The following is an 18,041-nucleotide window of genomic DNA, read 5'->3' as shown; positions in this document are numbered from 1 at the left end:
ACAATTTTAAAAATTCTTAATACTTGGACAAGAAAATCCTTCTTTTATATTATCTCTTCAACTGTCATTGCTTCTTATCTCCTTCCTTTTCACTCTTTTATTGCCTTTCAAAATAGATTATTTCCCTGGAAGATCGAATTTACAATCTTCTGCTGATTGAAATGTTTAAGTAGTGATTGATGAAATAAACATGAGGCAGTTTGTGCAGCTGTGAGTGTGCAGGTGTCTTTCCACAGGAACTTCTCTATCCCTCGCCATCTCACCTGCGGGATATACTTCCACTTTTTCACCTTGCAGAGCTGTGTTTTATTTTCTCCCCCACTTCCCTATGCCCACCCCAGCCCCCTCCCCATATGTGACTCCTTAAATTCAGGTGAGAAGGTGTGATTCAGAGGTTTAAAGTGCGCCATCTGCTTTAAAAAAAAACAGTAATAAAAAGAAGGGAATCCAAGTCTTAGTTCCTTTCATCTTTTGTGAGGAAGACGGCAGAGTCCGAAAGGATCACCCTGCATGACTGAAATTTCCAAAGTCCCCTACAGTTTGATATTGCTGTACACTGGGTAACAGACTAGCTTTAGGTCAACTAAAGATCATGGGTAAGTTAAACGGAGCATCTACTGTACAGGTGGCGGGTGTGTGGAAGTCTGAGCGCTGCGTTTATTTGTTTCAAACAGAAACTAAAAAATAAAGAGGGATCGTACTCGTTTACATGAGGCGAAGTGGCAGCATCAGTACATGTGACAAAGCATCGTGATGGCATGGGCGAACCTTCAGAAAGCAAGGGTGATTAGAGGACATCTCTCGGAGGACCGACAACTACGCCACGGCAGTGGAGTTCACTGGGAGCATCGGGGCGGCTGCGTATAGAGAGAGGGGAGGGGGAGAGGAGGGGGCAGAGAGCGAGAGAGAGAGGAGGAGGAGGAGGTACAAATACTTCGTGGTGACCTTGAGCAGGAGCCTAGAGGGGCAGATTATACATGAGGCTTGTCTTGCCAGAGAGAGTCCTCCCAGTTGGATCCCTTCATAGCCTGGTCTGGGCTTCGGGGATGTATATCTCAATGCTTTCGGCGCTCTCGGTAGCTGAGTTCTGGCGGACCGATGCAGCGCGCTTGGCAGCCATCAGCCGTTTCCGGGCCTCTTGACGCTGCGAGCTTTCCAGAGAGCGTTCTCGTATGAGTGGCACCTGACCTTTCGATGGCTTCTTTGGCACTGGAGGAGGGACCCTTCTCTCCTGATCAAAGCAGAAGGTTAATGGCATTATACAGCTTCTCAGGGAAAGGCGGGAAAAACTAGGATACGTCAGTAGTTAGAACACACATTTTACCTAAGGTTTGTTAGCTCTTATCTGCCTTTCTGTCTTCAGTGAACTGGCTTTTGTGCTCAAGGTTTCATAAACACAGGGCAAGGGCAAAGGGCTACTTTTCCTCGGGGCCGAGGCCCCCACCGCTAACCGCTTAGTGCGGCTCCCCGGGGCAGCGGGGATCCAGGCGTCTCCTCCTGGTGCCAGGGGCTAGAAAGGAGAGCATCAGACACGGCCTCCCGCCACCAGCGCAGTCGTGAGCGCCTGGGGAGCGAGCGCTGCTCTCAGCAGAGGAGCTCTGGAGAGCCCCGACTCCTGAGCCACCCTCTTCTATAGGTGCAGAACACACCAGGCGCTCTTGCAACACGGAGATACCGTGGCTTTGGCGTTCCCAAGTGCAGATGGGAACTAGCTGCCTGCAGCTGGTGCATCGGAGTAAGTGCTGTTAAGAAACACCATATATTTATGTATATATTTTGTAGTGGCTTCATGGCTTCTCAAAAATCCCGCACTTTGGGGCTCAGTGTGCAAGCTCATAAACTCTAGCCTCCTGCTAAATAGGCATGACAAGCTACGATCAGATAGAAGCAGAAAAAAAACCTGGTAGGAAAAGCGTAAGAACCATTAAGAGAACATGCATTAATCATCACGGTGGCAGCTAGCTCCAGATATGCGATCAACAAGGAGGACTTTTATGCGTATCCTGGTGCATGTACACACACACACAAAAACCCAGCAAAAAAAACCCCCTCAGAGAGCGATGTCTCTCAAAAAAGAAAAGTGTATTCAGGTCTGAATTTCAGGCGGCCACAAAGACTTTGTCAAGTTAATTAGATTGTCTTTTAAGTTACATCCCCTTCCAACTGTGAACATGGTCTCTGAGCGAAGGGATTTTACCGCACTACAAAGGTCCCATTCTGCCCTTTCGTTTTCTCTCATGCTGCTCACAGCTTCCATGGCTCGAAATATAAAGGTGCTTAGTTACACTTATTCATACTTCGCTTTTTCTCTCCGTCCAAGGATTAATCTATGCTGCTTAAAAAGGGACCAGTGGCAAAGGCCAAAGGCAACTGCAAATATCAGTTCCACATAAAGTGTTTTCTTCTTTTTTGTTTTTTAATCCTTTTTAAGATAGATGATCTGTTTCATCTAAAAATCATAGACAAACGCTGTTGAAACAGGAACACAGTGCAATTCGTTAAAATCTTTTACCTTCCTACTGTAGGTCCCTTTCTTCAGCACTACTTAACTTCCTTTAACCTATTATAGTCTTCTTTTTGTTGGAAACTATTTGAAGTGTTTTTTTTCAGAAGCAAAGAAAAGGCACGTTTGGTTTTTTTTAAGGAAAGCTCTCATTTCTCACTGCAATTGCAAACACTCGGCCTACCCGCTTTACTGTAAAAGCTAATGAAAGACCAGATACCAGCGTTTCTGTGCATGGATGTCTGACGGTTTTAACTTCCTTTTTTAGATAGAAACTGGAAAAAAAAAAAAAAAAGAAGATAAGAAAATGACTTGCCTTCAGTACCTTGGGCTAGGAAAACACATTCCCATTCATTCCCCTACAAAACACACTAGGTGTGCACAAGTGGTGTGAGCATGGCACTCCTAAGTCAGGAATGAGTATTTAGTCTTGATCGGAGGAGGAGGGAGAGTGCTACCAGCACTGCCTTTGCAAGCTTCCCGCTGCAAGATTAATGGGGTTTGATATTATTACGGTTATTTGTCCAAAAGAAAACACCACTTTGGTCATCAGCAGCCAGCTGATCATCAGTTGGGGCAGCCCGGACTCCTGTCTGAGCCACTGTACCTGTACGTCATGTTCCCCCTCCTTCTGGTGACCCTACCTGTCGGCTGTATTCACTCCTATCAGAGCAGCCATGGTGGAAATTCAGCCATCACATTACATACCTATAGGAGCGTGACATTAGACTGTTGATTCCTCTAGGAATGGGTCTGGCTTTTAAGGATTTTTTTGAAACATTTGTGTATTTTGGCTCACCCAGGTGCTGTTTGTCTTGATACAGATAGTGAGAGGAAAAATAAGGCAATGGTGCCAAATGAGAATGGAAAGTGAAATGTGGCTCACAGTTGGAGATGGTAGTTTTTCATGGTGACAGAAGACAACTACATTTAAAAAAAATAAAAGAAGACCAAAACTCCAGATGATTTTTATGCTACTTTGGGTAAACAGCACTACCAGCAAAGTGAACCTGTTTATGAAATCACCCATTAAAAAAGCCAAAAACCAAACCAAAATAAATTGAGAAATGAAACAAATGGAAAAAAAAAAAAAAAAAAAGTAGTTCTTTCATGTGACATTTTGGAAGGCATATTTTTGATATTGCTTTGTTTGCAATCTGGTTACCAAAGTCAGTGATGGTTACAGTGCTTTCCTATTTTTTTCAGTAACACAACCTAGAACTCTTGCTATATGCAATAATATGAACCGTAAATGTGATTTATTTAATTTTAAGAATCAATATATAAGGCAGTTCCTTCCAACGATTGATCGCCTAATATGATTAAATGTAAAGCTTAACAAAGTACCACATTCCCATTATCCGATTCACAAAGACAGATTTGGTTTAAAAATATGCCTGAAACATATTACAGATAATATCCCAGATGATTATTATGTAAACATTGTTAATACAATGAAATTAATTTGATATGAGCTTCATTTCACATTTTAAACGTCAACGCTGTAACACAGAGGCCTATTTAATCTGTCCAGTATTTGTGCAGGGTTTTAAATGAAGCATACAAAATCTACAGTGTTCTACCTTCTTGTCATGAGGATCCATCTGTTTCCAATTATTGGCCTTTAACTGATGAAGTTCATCAAATTTCATACTAATATTTTCTATGGACAACTGCAGCATATCCCAAAACCCTGCTAAATCCTGGGAGGTCGGCCGTGGATGTGCATTAGGATTCTGTGCAATAGAAGAAAGAAAAACACATTGGCTTTAGTACGCCTTAATGTAAAGCATTTGTTTGAATGGTTAGGAATCTCGCTAGCAAAGCAGTTTCAGCAGATCCAAGCAATCGGTGAGACACAGGGAGAGAAGCAAAATGGAGCACTACTTACTGGCAGGGGTTTTTCAAGGAGTCTGGCTGGGTGTTGAGCTGCTGTGCCCCCACAGATCCCCACTCACTGAAGGCAGTGGTTACCCCCCGTGGACCATGGGGAAAGGGCACGTGGCGGGTCCCCTGGGGCAGGATCTGCCTAGGGATGTTCCTGGGCACAACTGGTTATATCCTAACCCCAGTGAAATGAATCACCAGCCTCATCTTCACTTTCGTGAGGAAGGGTTCCCTGCCATGTCCACACTTGTAAAAAAGACTGATCCCTGTGCATATGTACATTTGCTGGTTGTGCAAATAGTGATATATCACTGCATGGATGCCCTTTCCACATTCTGAGAACTTAAGGTTTAACCAAGAATAACCTCTGCAGGGTGAAAATCTCGCAAGAGAACATGCAGAAGAATAGTGCTTTAGATACAAGGTGTAAAATGTATTTTTATTTACCAACAGGAATATTATTCTTTGCCCTTTTAACCCTCTGGAAAATTATTTCTCTCTTTTTTCACTTATTGGGGTTGTGGAACATGAAGCACCAGTTTTCAGTGGTTGACTTTCTTGTATTTCTATCTTGTTTAGTACAGATTACATGGGAAAGCCCCACTCATGAGACTTCTGGTCCACCTTGAAAGACTTTAAGTTCTTTTACCCAAACATCTCTATGCCCATGCAAACTGAACTCCGAGAGCAAGGGACAGGTCCTTACCCTTCTGAAGTCAGTAGCAGAGCCTCAGTGTTATTTCACCCAAAGCTTTTTGCTTGTTGCTATCTTACGGCTCCTAAAGCCATTGTGAAGCTCATGCTGACACTGCTAAGTTTCACAGAGATACTCCCAAATTCATATCAAGGCCTTTACGAGAAAAACTACCATATTAATCAGAAAGTCTGTCTAGTCTAGGCATTATTGTTCACAGGGTTAGTAAAAGGCACACAACAGCGTCTAGCAGAAAACTTACATACCAGGTTTTCTTCGCAAAGTTCTCTGAACTGGTAAAATTTCTGGGCCATGAGAAGCTGGGCACTGCCCACTGCAGTTCGAATTTTCCCTAGAACTGAGAGGAGAAGAAATGTAAGTCACGACGCTTTCTGTGTGGCAGGCAACTGAAAGCCTATAAAAAGAGAAGAAAGCTGCACAGTAGTCATCTCTGGCTTTGAAAAAGTATGTTATCTCTTATTCATGGATTAGAAAGAAGCTGATAAATCTAAGGCCAAATCTGCAATAGGCAAAAATACTAATCTGCTGCTGCATCTTACTCATTCCTCCCATGAGACCAGCTATAACCAGCAAAGAGCACTTCCATGGCAGTATAAATGTGGCTAACTAAAAGCTTTTGCAACCTGCATAGAAAGCTCACCAGAAATGACACCTCTCCTCATCACTGTGACCCAGGCTCAGGCTTTGAATACAAGCCAGCTCCCTGCACAAGGACACATGGCTTTCAATCCCCGTGATGCCTTCTATGCTGCGTCTACCAGCATTTCTGCCACCTTGCTTAGCAACTCAGAGCCTTGTTTTCAGGTTTAGCCGAGTGTTGTTCAATCAGAGCCCCAGAAAGGGAATGGTGATTTTAATGCACACCAATGAATCTCAATTGCACCCTCTGAGTATTTTCCAGTGAGCATAATCTTGAGGCGGCTTCTGCCTTTGAATGCAGATACCGAGGCATACTTCAGGGAGCAATCACATCCTGGCCTCTCGTCCTTGCTGGTGACCTGGAAGGAGATGTCAAAGAGTCCTAGCCCAGTTCCAGTGCTGTTTGGGGACTCCTTTGTACAGACAGCTGGGTACTTATGGTGTCTTTGGACTGACTGCGTGCTGTGAAGGACTGCAGTGAACCAGAAGACAGCCCATAGTGAATGCCTCTGAATAAAACAGGAGCTCATACTGTTTTGATTGCATTCAACCTCAGTGAAATGGTGGGGTTTTACTGCTGCAAGAGGTAGTTGGGAATACACTACTAAAAACAAGAGGCAAAACTGGTGCATTCAGAGACCTGCATTTCTCTAGAGCTTTGCTGAGTTCTGGTCCAGGGGGAGTATGTGTGTGTACACATTTGTGTGTATATGTGATAAAAGAATCAAGCAAAGCAGAAACAGAGCAGAAAGACAGACAACTGGTATTAGGACAGTGAATCTAAAGAAGAGAGTGTGATTTTGGGAACTGCTGGTTGAAAGAAAATTGATGCTGTGAGCAACAAAGCAGCTACCAGTTTGTCTGAGACTTTCAATGCTCAGGAAAAAGAACCCAACAACTCTGCTATATGCACAGTCTTTAAATAAACAGGTTGGCACTGTGGATGTATCTGGCTCAAGCATTAATTTTCCCTTTTGGCTGGAACAACTTATTATCCCCCAATTCTCTTGTTAAATATTGACTTAAAAACTAATTTAAATTAGTTAAAATTTTTAACACTTCATTAATGAAAAACATGAATGGCAGCCACTGTGTCACAATTTTCACTAGCACTTCTATTCATGGGTATTTGCATTGTTCTAGCCCTCAAATAAACACAGCAACTTTTCCATGACAAATTTACACTCTGGATACATAAGGCAGGCGAGGGAGAAGCAGGAAAACCAAAGAGATGAAGTGGCCTGCTCCAGGTGAGTGAATTGTTGGCAGAGCCTAGAAGAGATATTAGTCCTAAGCTGCCAGCCTCTGTACCACCCCTTGGGCAGTCGCTTTTTGTGTAAAACCTAACACAACAGTAGCAGAGCTCCACTGGGAAAATGCTGCTAAGTATTTTGACTTACCACAATGAAAAATCAATAAACAGATAAATAAAGAAATAAATACAACTTTGCTATAGCCCCTTCCGACAATTTTTTTAGGGCCTCAGGGTCCTGTGAAAGGCTACAGTGCATATCCGTGGCTTGCGCCCAGAATGCCACCATGCATTCTCCCAGGGATTCACTTGCGTAGCCACGTGGTAACAAATATGATGAAGTCTGTGTTCTGCTCCTTCAAGGCATATAGCTTTTCCTTCAGCAGCCTTAACAAGCGAGCTTGAAGGCTGCTGAAGAAAAAAGTGGGATGCGGAGTTCATTTATACTTCAGACATAGACAGGGGAAATGGGAGAGGGAGTCTTTACACATTTTCTTTCCAGAAACTATAGGAGAGAGCTCTGTGAACACACACAGAGCCCAGACTTTCATTTTGTTCCCAGAACTCAGCTCAGCACTGCCAGGAAACAGCCGTGAGCTGGAAGATTCACTAAGCAGAATATTTTCAGCATATTGCGCAGGGAGTTTTGCACACAACTCTCATTATTGTTAGCAAGGCTTGCGTGTCTAATTCTATGCGCACAGTGCTGAAAATGGACCCCTTGGTGTGTCTAGTCATTTATGCAACCCAATATGCAAACCACTCAACTGAAAGGACTTTTCAATAGTGGGAGGAGCTACTCCGGGAGCTTTCATGTGGTTCCCATTGTTAGGAAAACTCTTCCCACTGAGTGTATTTCGGAACAGCTGCCTCATCTGGAGCTCGGCCACTCTGACGCTTCCCAAGACTTGAGGAGGAGAGAAAAAACAGTCTCTCAACTTCTTGGGACAAAAAACCAAGATGAGGGGAGCTCTTCCTGGAAACCTGCACCACCCAAGCTGGAAATCACATCCCAAGCACAAAGAAATGTAAATACACCTTGGTGGTGGTGGATGGGAATGTGCCCCTTTCTTTGAGGGAAGAAGAGCTTAAAATACAGAGATCTCAGCAGAGGGAAAAGGAAGTCCTTGTCCTTGGCTGCCTAGCGACTGGCTATCTGCCTAAAAACCATCATCCCAGCTGACTGTGGGATGCATGCTGATGCTGTTCTCTATTGTTGCCACTTCTGCTGTAGCTGCGGCTGTATCTAGTCAAGTGTCACTGATTCCTTGCCCCTCAAAAGCAAGTGGTCTGTTAATGTGGAACCCCTCAACAACCAACTCTGTCACGGAAGTTAGGGGAAAAGAAAAAGACAAAGCATGCAAAAGACTGAAAGGAATCTCTCCAGAAGGCACAAAGCCTTATCAATAGCCTAAGTTTTGCTTCCAAACGCACATTGCTTTGGTGTTTCAAGGCAGAGTGCTCGTTTTGCTTACTCAGTCAAAACCTTGGATGTCAAGGAGAAAGGCCAAGGTATAGTAAAAAAACCTAAAAGTGAAAATAGACTGGTACTTTCTTAGGTGAAAAGCCTGTGATGTTTGAAGTACCAAGAAAATAAATGGAATTGCAGAGATAATAGTCAAAACACATCAGAAAAGAATCAGGAGAAAAACATATAAACATTCAAATTGATGTGTTCAGTTAATAGGATGCAAACAGAATGTATAAAACCAAGCAACAACAAAAAATACCGACCCATCAAGATACAATCATAACAGATTTAAACACCTATATAATGTTATTCATGCCTGCTTTCTATTCCATACAGGGTTATACAGCACACTCAGCGCTGTTGGATCTGAATGCCTTCCAGTAATGCATTAAGCAACATTATTAACATCCATCATATGCTTTGCTGTCACCCCTTCCCCAGGGGGAGAAGTGTGTGTACTGCAGTGTTTTGTTTTTATAGTTTGAATTTTTCCTCACACCCCTCCTTGCTTTGACCTCTCTTCCTTGCAAATCCAGTTCTCTCCTGTGATGACTTTAAAGAAACAGACATGCCTATTCTGGAAAAAACTGCTTTCATATAGATAGCTTGATATAATTCAGCTACTGTGGAGTGCCTCCTCACTATTACTGTTCTTCACCAGGGGACACAGAATGTTATTCCAAGGTAGACACATACCAGTGGATTTTCTTGTGTGTCCATCCCCCCAACACATTATGCTTTTAAAATGTTCTTAAATATAGACTTAGATTAGCTCTGTTCAAGCAGTAAGTTCTCGCTTCTTGTGGTTCTAAGAACTGCATGGGACCTACTTTGGGATTGTAAAGCTCTGTGTATCTCTCCCCTCCTTGTCTTCATGGGAAAATAAATGAAGAAAAACAATCCAAAAAAGGAATTGCAAACACAAGCGGAAAATGGTGATACTGTCATCTTGGAAAGAGACTGTGTGTGTGACAAGGATATCAAAATACAAGAAAACAAGAACAAAAATCACCTGCAATGAAAAGTCATCACGTAGAAGCCATGGAAGTTTTGAGAAGCAGCAGCATTATTTGGCCCTAAACACCAACCAATCTCTTTGCATTTCAACTTTGACAGGCTCCAGGGTCTAACAAGTGAGGAAGGAGGCACTTAAGGACTGTAACTATCAAATGCCCTTAATGTACGAACAGCTGATCGGTAGCAGGGCTCAAGCTAGGGAACAGCAAACCAGCGACTTGCTCATTGCCCCAGGAGCAAGTGGTAGGAACAATAGCCGAAATTACAGGAACACAGCCTGACATTTGCGTTGCAGATGTTGGCTGGGCACAATGCATATGAAGCAATCCTGCCATAGAGCTGTCACAATCCATTTCCAAGCCAGGATGGACCAGCATTTTAGCCTATTCATGTTGACAGACCTACATTTAAATAACGCCAAACATGACAAAAGCCAGGAAATTCAAAGTTAAAACTACTGCTCAGGTCTTAAGCAGGACTGTTAAGGAAAACAGCCAAATGGAGCAAAGCATGAAGGAGCAGTCCTTGCTTTGAGTCATATATATACTTATAGGAGTGATCTCATTGAAATTAATAGGGCTGTCTGCATGAGTAAATGCTGTTCACTGGGAGTAAAGCAGTTTCCATGTGTTCTCTGACTTACTTGGCATTTATTGCCACACTTCATGTTTTTTTCCCTAACTAGATTGTTTCCTTGCTTGTGAATTTCTCTTTTTCCCTTGCTAGCCTTTGGACACTGGCAGGGCTTCCAGCCAGGAGCTGACTTTCCTTGGAGAAACCCTTGCGTACGGAGAAGTCCCTTCTGGGGAGAAAAGAAAACCAGCACAAGAAAAGGATGCCTCGGGCATATGGCCAGAGGAACGTAGCCAGGGGGATTCCAGCAGGACTCTGGCCACATGTCAGCCTGGTGACTGTCCCTTTGCAAGCCTGCATCAGCCCACTGCAGGATGAGGCTGCCTTACTCCTCCAAGCGGCAGGGACCAGGAAGCTTAGGGAAGCCCTGCAGAGGACTGGCAAATGGTTTTCCTTGCTTGTGGCTGAGAGTGGTCTCATGGGTCCCCTTTTCTTTTGCCATGCACAACTATTACAAAAATTACATCTTTTCCTTAACTTTCTTCTTTTTTCGTTTAGCCTTCACTCATAAAGTTTTCTTTTGAAACAATCAAAACACACTAAACCAGCACAAAGTGTGCAAGTATTGCATAATTTGCCAGACCTGGCTGAATTTGCAGTGACTCTGGTCCTGAGCAGGGAGGTTATTGCACATTTGAGGTCAACCTTTGTTCACAGACTAGCCCAGAGGAGTGTAGTATACACACAAGACAGTTATAATGACATGTCTTGTCAGAGCCGTGGTTTTCTATTTTCGTTTTCACTTGATTGGCCTGACTTATCTTGCCACTAAACCCACATTACACCTGGCTTGTGGTGAATCAGGCCCACTGTTTACTTCTGATGCTTATCTTCGCATCTAAGCCACATTACAACCCCAATGAAAGAGAAACATTTCTGAAGCAGGGGGGAAATCAAATCCTCTGGTTCTTCCAGAAGGGTTAATGCTCCATGTGAAATAAAACAACAGCAAAAAATCCAGCAAAAGCCAGGCTGAGGCCATAGGTGTATGTTTGCATGTCTACTGCCACTGGGAAATAAAGTGATTAAAGGCTGCTCACTAACATCAATGTGCTGGCAGCCAGGCCTGTTGCTGCTTATTCTGTGTGTAAATGGTTACTCCAGAGCCCTGAGCCAAAAGTCACCGCCAGTCATGAGGCTCTGACTGTATGAAATTTTGCAAGTTTGAGGCAAGAGGTAAGAGAAAACAAAAGAAGGTAAACAACTGATTGCACTGATCCAAAGTGTCAGTCATTTGTCACAAGGGATTCAGACTCATATATCTAAGAATATTTTTTAAATATGTATAAATTTATAAATATAAATATATATTAATATATCTAAGAATATTTATGAGAGCCCTACAGTTTGTAGCCAATGTCCCGGTAACAGCAAAATACATGGAAACGATTTCAAGTATCCTAGCTTAAAGTGTGAATGGCGTTCACTTGCCTGTTACACACTCCACGGCTCTATCGAAAAATGATTTCAAATAGAACCGGAATATACTCTACAATACATAATTCATGGCGGAAGGGGAACCACATTTCTCTCTATATTGGCATTTCATCATGCAGCCACTGAACCACAGCTTGTTTTTATACACAGCAGCAGACTCCATTTCCCAGCTAGAAACATTCAATCCCATCTGGTAGATTCATTCCCAGCTAGATAATACCCAACGTATCTCTGTAACATACAAGCTACTGTCAAACAGCAGCGAGCCGTCTCCCTGAGACAGCTGTTTCGCACAAGGGCCGCATTGTCTGGAGGAAGCAGGGATCATTTTTCGCGGAGCGCCGGGGGGACGAGCCCTCTGTCAGCTGCCATGGCATCGAGAAAACCTCGCTCATCACACGTCCTCGTTATTTTGTTATCTGGCCAAACACACGCTGGGGATGTCAGGTTGAAAACAAAGGATGCTTTCCCTGCTCTGGTTGTATTTCATTAGGAAAACCAAAGAGAACACACCTCGTCTTCACTTTTCCTCCTTCTCTTAGAAGTTTATAAACATATTAAAACAGACATATTTTGGGTCAGGATTTGTAACAACCAGGCTTTTGTTTTGGGCACTGCTGAGTGGGCAGAGCAGCTCTGGCCATATGCTTTTCCTTGGCACCAGGTAGAGTGGGGCGTGCTGAGCAGCAGCAGAAAGCCCCATGCAGCTTCTGCGGGAGGCAGCTGCCACGTGCTGGAGCGGCTGGTGGCATCACACCAAAATCAGTACCTCACTGCTGACCACAAAATCCGGGTGACCCCTTTCCTCTTCCCATTGCCAATGATCACAAAAAGTGCCAGTCAGAAAAATGAAGGGGAGGAATAACCCGAAGGACACATGCCATGTGTGCTGTAAGGAGGCATTTGGAATAGCCTGCTGAACCACTCATTTATCTTCCCCATAACTGACTTCTCCCACCAACTGCTCAAAAGAAGGGCCCTTTAAAACTATCGTATCTCAAAGACACCAAGACACTGACAGAAAATTCTATACGCTTTCTGCATGTATCAGCCTTGTAAAAATTCACTTCATGTTTTTTCCCAAAGTGAACAACTATTTTGGTGTACAAATAAAATATTTGTAGTTTTTTTCCTTTATTATCAGCTCACAGAATCATAGACTCTCAGAATGGTTTAGTTCCAACCCCCTGCCATGGGCAGGGACACCTTCCACTAGACCAGGTTGCTCAAAGCCCCATCCAACCTGGCCTTGAACTCTGCCAGGGATGGGGCAGCCACAACTTCTCTGGGCAACCTCTCCCGGGATCTCACCACCCTCATCATAGAAAATGTCTTCCTTACGTCCAGTCTAAGTTGTTGTGGAAAAAAGAAAGCAAGTGGGCTTTGTTGCTTGGACTTAAAAATATTGTGTGCTTCCTATTATTTGTTATGTGTTCACACTTGCTTTTCAGACTAAAATCTCTTACCTCATGAAGCTTATTTCTTGCATACTAACAACAGAAAGCATTTGTATTCTGATACATGTTCAAAGAGATTTTTGAATGTACTGATGTAAATTAAAAATGAGGTTCAAATATTCTAAAACTTGGGGAATCTGGATTCGCTTTGAGGGCCTATCCTTCTGTATTATTGCCTCAGAAGAAATTGTTAGCCTGTTATATAACAGAAATTTTGTAATAGAAAACCTTAATATACCTTGATGTTATCTTGTACTTTCCATTAGATGTCAATTTCCAGTTGCTTACAATAGTATCTATCTAGATCAAACTTCTCTATGGTTCTTTCTTTCATTGGGTTCAATGGAAAGTTCCAGCAGAAACAGCTTATGCATTTTTAAGAATTTTAAAAAACAGCATTTTTGCCAGTGTTATTTCTTTTTCTTCCATAAATCAAAACCTTCACATCAGAGCGATGCACCCCGACAGTGAGGAAGCCAGGCAAAAATGCAAGGGGGCCTGCATAGGCAAACAAGGAGCTCCTGGACAAATTCAGACACAAAAAGGAAGCCTACAGAGAGTAGAAGTAAGGAGAGGCAGCCCGGGAGGAATACAGAGAAGTTGTCAGAGCAGCCAGATTAGGAAAACTAAAGCCCTGGGAGAATTAAATCCAGCCAGGGATGTCAAGGGAAACATGAAGAGTTTTTGTAGATACATTGGTGATAAAAGGAAGACAGGAAAATGTGGACCCTTCTCTGGAAGGAAACGGGAGACCTGGTTACCTGGGATATGGAGAAGGCTGACGTATTCAATGCCTTTTTTGATTCACCAGCAAGTTCTCCAGCCACACTGCCCAAGGCACAGAAGGCAAAGGCAGGGACTGGGAGAATGAAGAGGTGCCTTCTGTAGAGGATAAGGGTCGAGAGCATCTAAGGAACCTGAAGGTCACAAGTCCGTGGGGCCTGATGAGATGCATCCATGGGTCCTGAGGGAAAGGGGGGAATGAAGTGGCTAAGCCACTATCCATCATATTTGAGAAGCTGTGGCAGTCTGGTGAAGTTACCACTGACTGACCTCCATTTTTAAAAAGAGGAAAAAAGCGTGACCTGGGGAACTAAATTCTGGACAGGGAGGCATGTGTTTAGCTTTTCTTCCCTAATTAGATTGAATGAATAAGACCAAACCCTTCTTCCTAATGAAGCCTTACTATACATTTCCACTACCTTACAAGTGGGGTAATAATTCTGGTAGTGGTGACAGCTGAGATGTAGTTTGCACGTGTGTGGGTTTTATCACAGAATATGGAGAGCTTCTTTTACCAGGAAGATCAGAGAGGAATAAGAACTGCAAGGGAGATGATGAGAGGCTGGAGAGAGGAAGAGAGGGTGAACAACTTGGAAGCACCACTGAAATCTCTTTCAGTTGGGAGAAGCATCTGAATACCCTGCTGCCAATCGCCATCTAAGAAAGCAATTAAAATATGAATTTAGTGAAAAGGAACTAGTGTCTGTTCAACTGTATTCTGAGGTTATGAGAAGAGATTTCAAATGGAAGAGTTAAGAAACATTAATACTACAAGATCCCTAACCACGGTCTCCTAATTAGCTGTTGAACTATGCAATCCCAAAAGCTAATACCTCTGCAGTTTCAGAAGTGCCGAACATTTGCATTCCCTGTCAACTTTAATGAGGGTTATTATATACATACATATAGTCCTTTTGAGAATCACTTCCATAGCTTCATTAGCTAAATAAGAAAGGACACGATACAGAATTCACTGGAGTAAATTTGACCTATATTAAATACATCTTTGTAGTTGCAATATTATTGTACATAGTTACTTACTGTCCTCAGGTAAGTTGTTTTCCCGTTCTTCTCTCTCCATCTGTTGGCACCAGCCCTCCATACGATCTCTCTCTGCCTGTAGTAGCTTCAGAAACCAGTGGCCGTCTCGTGGGCACACTGATCTTTGAACAGCTTCCAGATGATCTTCAGTAATAGAGTCAATCCAGGGGTCAGGAGGAGGTAAAATTGATGGATCAAAATCTGTATCAAAGTCATCATCCACTGCACATGCATGGTAATGGTTTCCTGACCCTTGTATGCTAACGGTGGAGGTGCTTGCATCTCGAGAAAATTGTCTTGATATTTGTCCAGAACACGTATTGTCCTCTTGAGGGTCGATTATTTCAAAGTTCTCATGGAAATCCAGGTCTGCTTGCACCGCTGTTGTTACACTATTAGATCGCGTAAACCTGCGAAAGCTTTGGAGACCACAAACATAAAATATTTAGAAAGCTTTTTCTAGGTAACTCAGTCAGAAAAGACTTTCTGAGATTCTGCACTCCTCCTAAGACTGGCAGTCACACTGGGGTGCTTTTACTTGAAATATCAGCATAAACTTCTTTTCCCATTGCAAGCCAACAAACAAGCCTCTTTTTTTCCATGCAGGCTTACTGTTTATTGAAGGAAGTACCCGTAATTATTGTGTGGCTTACCAAAACCAGAGGCTAGCCCAAGAGACAGCTAATGGTGGCAGTAGCTCAGTATTTTAGGTTAATGATTGATGAAAAGGTAAAGGGGCCTAATTTTAAGAAGTGGCTTATCTTTCAACTTGTAAAACTTATACCCCTTTGAAGTTGCACACCCAAACTCACAAGCCACGTTCAAAAATCATACATGTGAGGCTGATAAGATAGTAATACCAATGAGTCCACTATCTATGTAATGCTATACATTCCATTTATAAAGAAGTATTTTTAACCCAGATAAGTATTTTGTATTGCTTCTTCATAATTACATACCTGCTAATACCATTGCCATCTCTCACAATTTCAGTGCCCATTCCCAGTGTTCAGGCATTTTGTTTTTCACATTCAACCTTGTTTCAAAGCAGTATTCTTTTTTACGCCAAAGATATCATTCTCAGTCACTGCCTGCGTTACCGACATTGGGATGGCTGCCACCCCGAGGGTAGCTTCCTTTCACCTTACGTAGTTTCCCTATGTGAGATCCTCTGAGGGCAGAGAGTAAACCTTGAGGGTAAAGGCAAAAGCAGGGGAGAGAGGAAGTTTGGGGCTTTGGGTTTGAGTGGGTTTTCTTTCTGTAAACACACTCCAAATTCTGCAGTCCAAGGCATCTGAGGTGAAGAGGCTGATGGGGAAGGAGCAGAGGGAAGCGTAAGGAGTAAGACACATCTCATGCTGTTGCAGGGGGTGGTAGTGAGCAGATACAACAAGCAGTAAATTGTGGAAGGAATGAGTGGAAAATATGCAGACAAATAATCACAGAGTCAAGGTAACTAGAAACTGATGCACTGAGGAACACAGGAAAACAAGCAAAGCAGACATCTGTCTTGCCCCATGATGATAAAGAAGATAGAACTGCAAAGTAATTAGCATAGGTGTTACTTACATTAGTAATATTTAGGCTTCAGAATTAATACAGTTTTCAATTGAACAGGGACAGATTACCACTCCTTCTTAGTAATCCAGGATGCCTCTGCACTCATGCAGCAGGCAGTTCACTTCTAATTTGTTCACTATATCACATTTACTCTTGAAACCAGTGTTAAGACCTATTTCCCTCTGATATTTTGGCTGTTTTGCCTTTACCAGTTCTATTTTTAGTTTAAGCTCAAGCAGCATGGAAAAGGCTGTGGAGCTGGATGCTGGGCACCATTTCACTCCATTTATATTCCACCTTCCACTGAAGAGCAATAGCTGATTAGACAAGTGCAACTAACAGCAAAACTTCATCAACTGTATTTAGTCTGCAGCTGAGGAGGGAGCAGATGGAAGGATGCTGAGGGAGAATTTCATGTCCTATATATTTGATGCACCCAGATGCATCAGGAGGAGTGCCACTGACTTCAAGAAGGACTGTACTAGGTCATGTTGATAGAGGAAATTAGTGGCTGTTGATCTGGGGCTTTGAAAGGAGTAGAGCAAAGCAAACCAGGAGTTAAGAAGGGCTATCTAATTAAAAAAGAAAAGGCCAATTCCTCCACAGAAGAAAGCTTAAATTAACTTTTCAGTCACATCAATCCCTAGAAAATGTTAATAATAGATTGTATGCATATTGCTTTATAATGGCCTAGAATGCAAACATTTTCAGTAGTGTCTGCTGCTTGCAATTCCTTTGAAACAGGTGTGTTAAAGGATGGAAAATCCACCTGTAGTTTTGCATGATACACACCAGCAAACTATTAAAAATGAGCAAGAGCTCTTCAGCTTGGCAGTATTTATCCTTTGACAAGCAGAGCAAAGCATTTTGCTATGCACTGATACAGCAGGAAAAGTTCAAAAGGGAGGACAAGGATCACTAGAGATATGGTATGGCTTCCACAGGACGAAAGACATTTCTTCATTGAGAAAACAGATAGCTGAGGAGAGATATGAGAGACCTATGAAATCCCGACTAGGGGATGTTTCAACATTTCTGAAAGTGCAAGAACTGTGAGGAGGAAGGCAGCCAGTTGCTTGGCTTAGAAGTCTGAAGATTTACATCTATCAAAAGGAAACATTTCTTCACACAATGTGTAATTAAATTGCCACAGGATCTTGGGAAAACCAAAGGTAAAAATAGGTTCAAAGAGAACCTAATCGGATTCACAGGAGATAGGTCCAGGAAGAGCTATTACACAGATGTCATATCTGGCTTAGGAAGTCCCTGAACAACAGACTGCTAAATTGGGAATGTCCACTGGGAGAAGCAGTGCTTTATACACACCCTTTATACTTTTCCTTTATACACTCTTCCAAGTATTTCCCACTGTCCCTTGACAGAGAAGAGCTGTTAGACTGTTATTAGTTGTTAGAATGACTTTAGCTTTAGGCTGACATTACAATGAATATCTTTCAGTTCAATTTATTTAGTTTTTAAAAAAATTGCTTTAATTTGGCCACCAACCTGACAAATGACTTTATCTGTGCTGAAGCGTGTGCAAGCATGTACACACACAGAAATCCCTGTGTGCCCTCAGAAGCACATGCTCACAGAGTTATTAGATATTAGTCTCTTAGTTATTTAGTCAGGGTTCACGAGAGCCA

The 18,041-nt window shown here is 42.7% G+C and overlaps 1 protein-coding gene across 1 annotated transcript in view; it reads right to left on the bottom strand.

The window, feature by feature from the left end:
- Nucleotides 1–313: 313 nt before the first annotated feature.
- DLGAP1 (DLG associated protein 1) overlaps nt 314–18,041 on the bottom strand; it is a 326,853-nt gene continuing 309,125 nt past the window's right edge. The window contains exons 9-12 of the mRNA XM_065668051.1: nt 14,836–15,254; nt 5,351–5,442; nt 4,087–4,239; nt 314–1,231 (exon numbers count right to left, since the gene is read on the bottom strand). Coding sequence (XP_065524123.1) covers nt 1,022–1,231; nt 4,087–4,239; nt 5,351–5,442; nt 14,836–15,254 — 874 coding nt within the window. The 3' untranslated portion in view covers nt 314–1,021. The remainder of the gene's footprint in view (nt 1,232–4,086; nt 4,240–5,350; nt 5,443–14,835; nt 15,255–18,041) is intronic.

The sequence above is a fragment of the Lathamus discolor genome, chromosome 2, assembly GCF_037157495.1.
Source record: "Lathamus discolor isolate bLatDis1 chromosome 2, bLatDis1.hap1, whole genome shotgun sequence".
NCBI classification, from domain to species: domain Eukaryota; kingdom Metazoa; phylum Chordata; class Aves; order Psittaciformes; family Psittacidae; genus Lathamus; species Lathamus discolor.
This window is presented reverse-complemented; position numbering and strand designations above follow the sequence as displayed.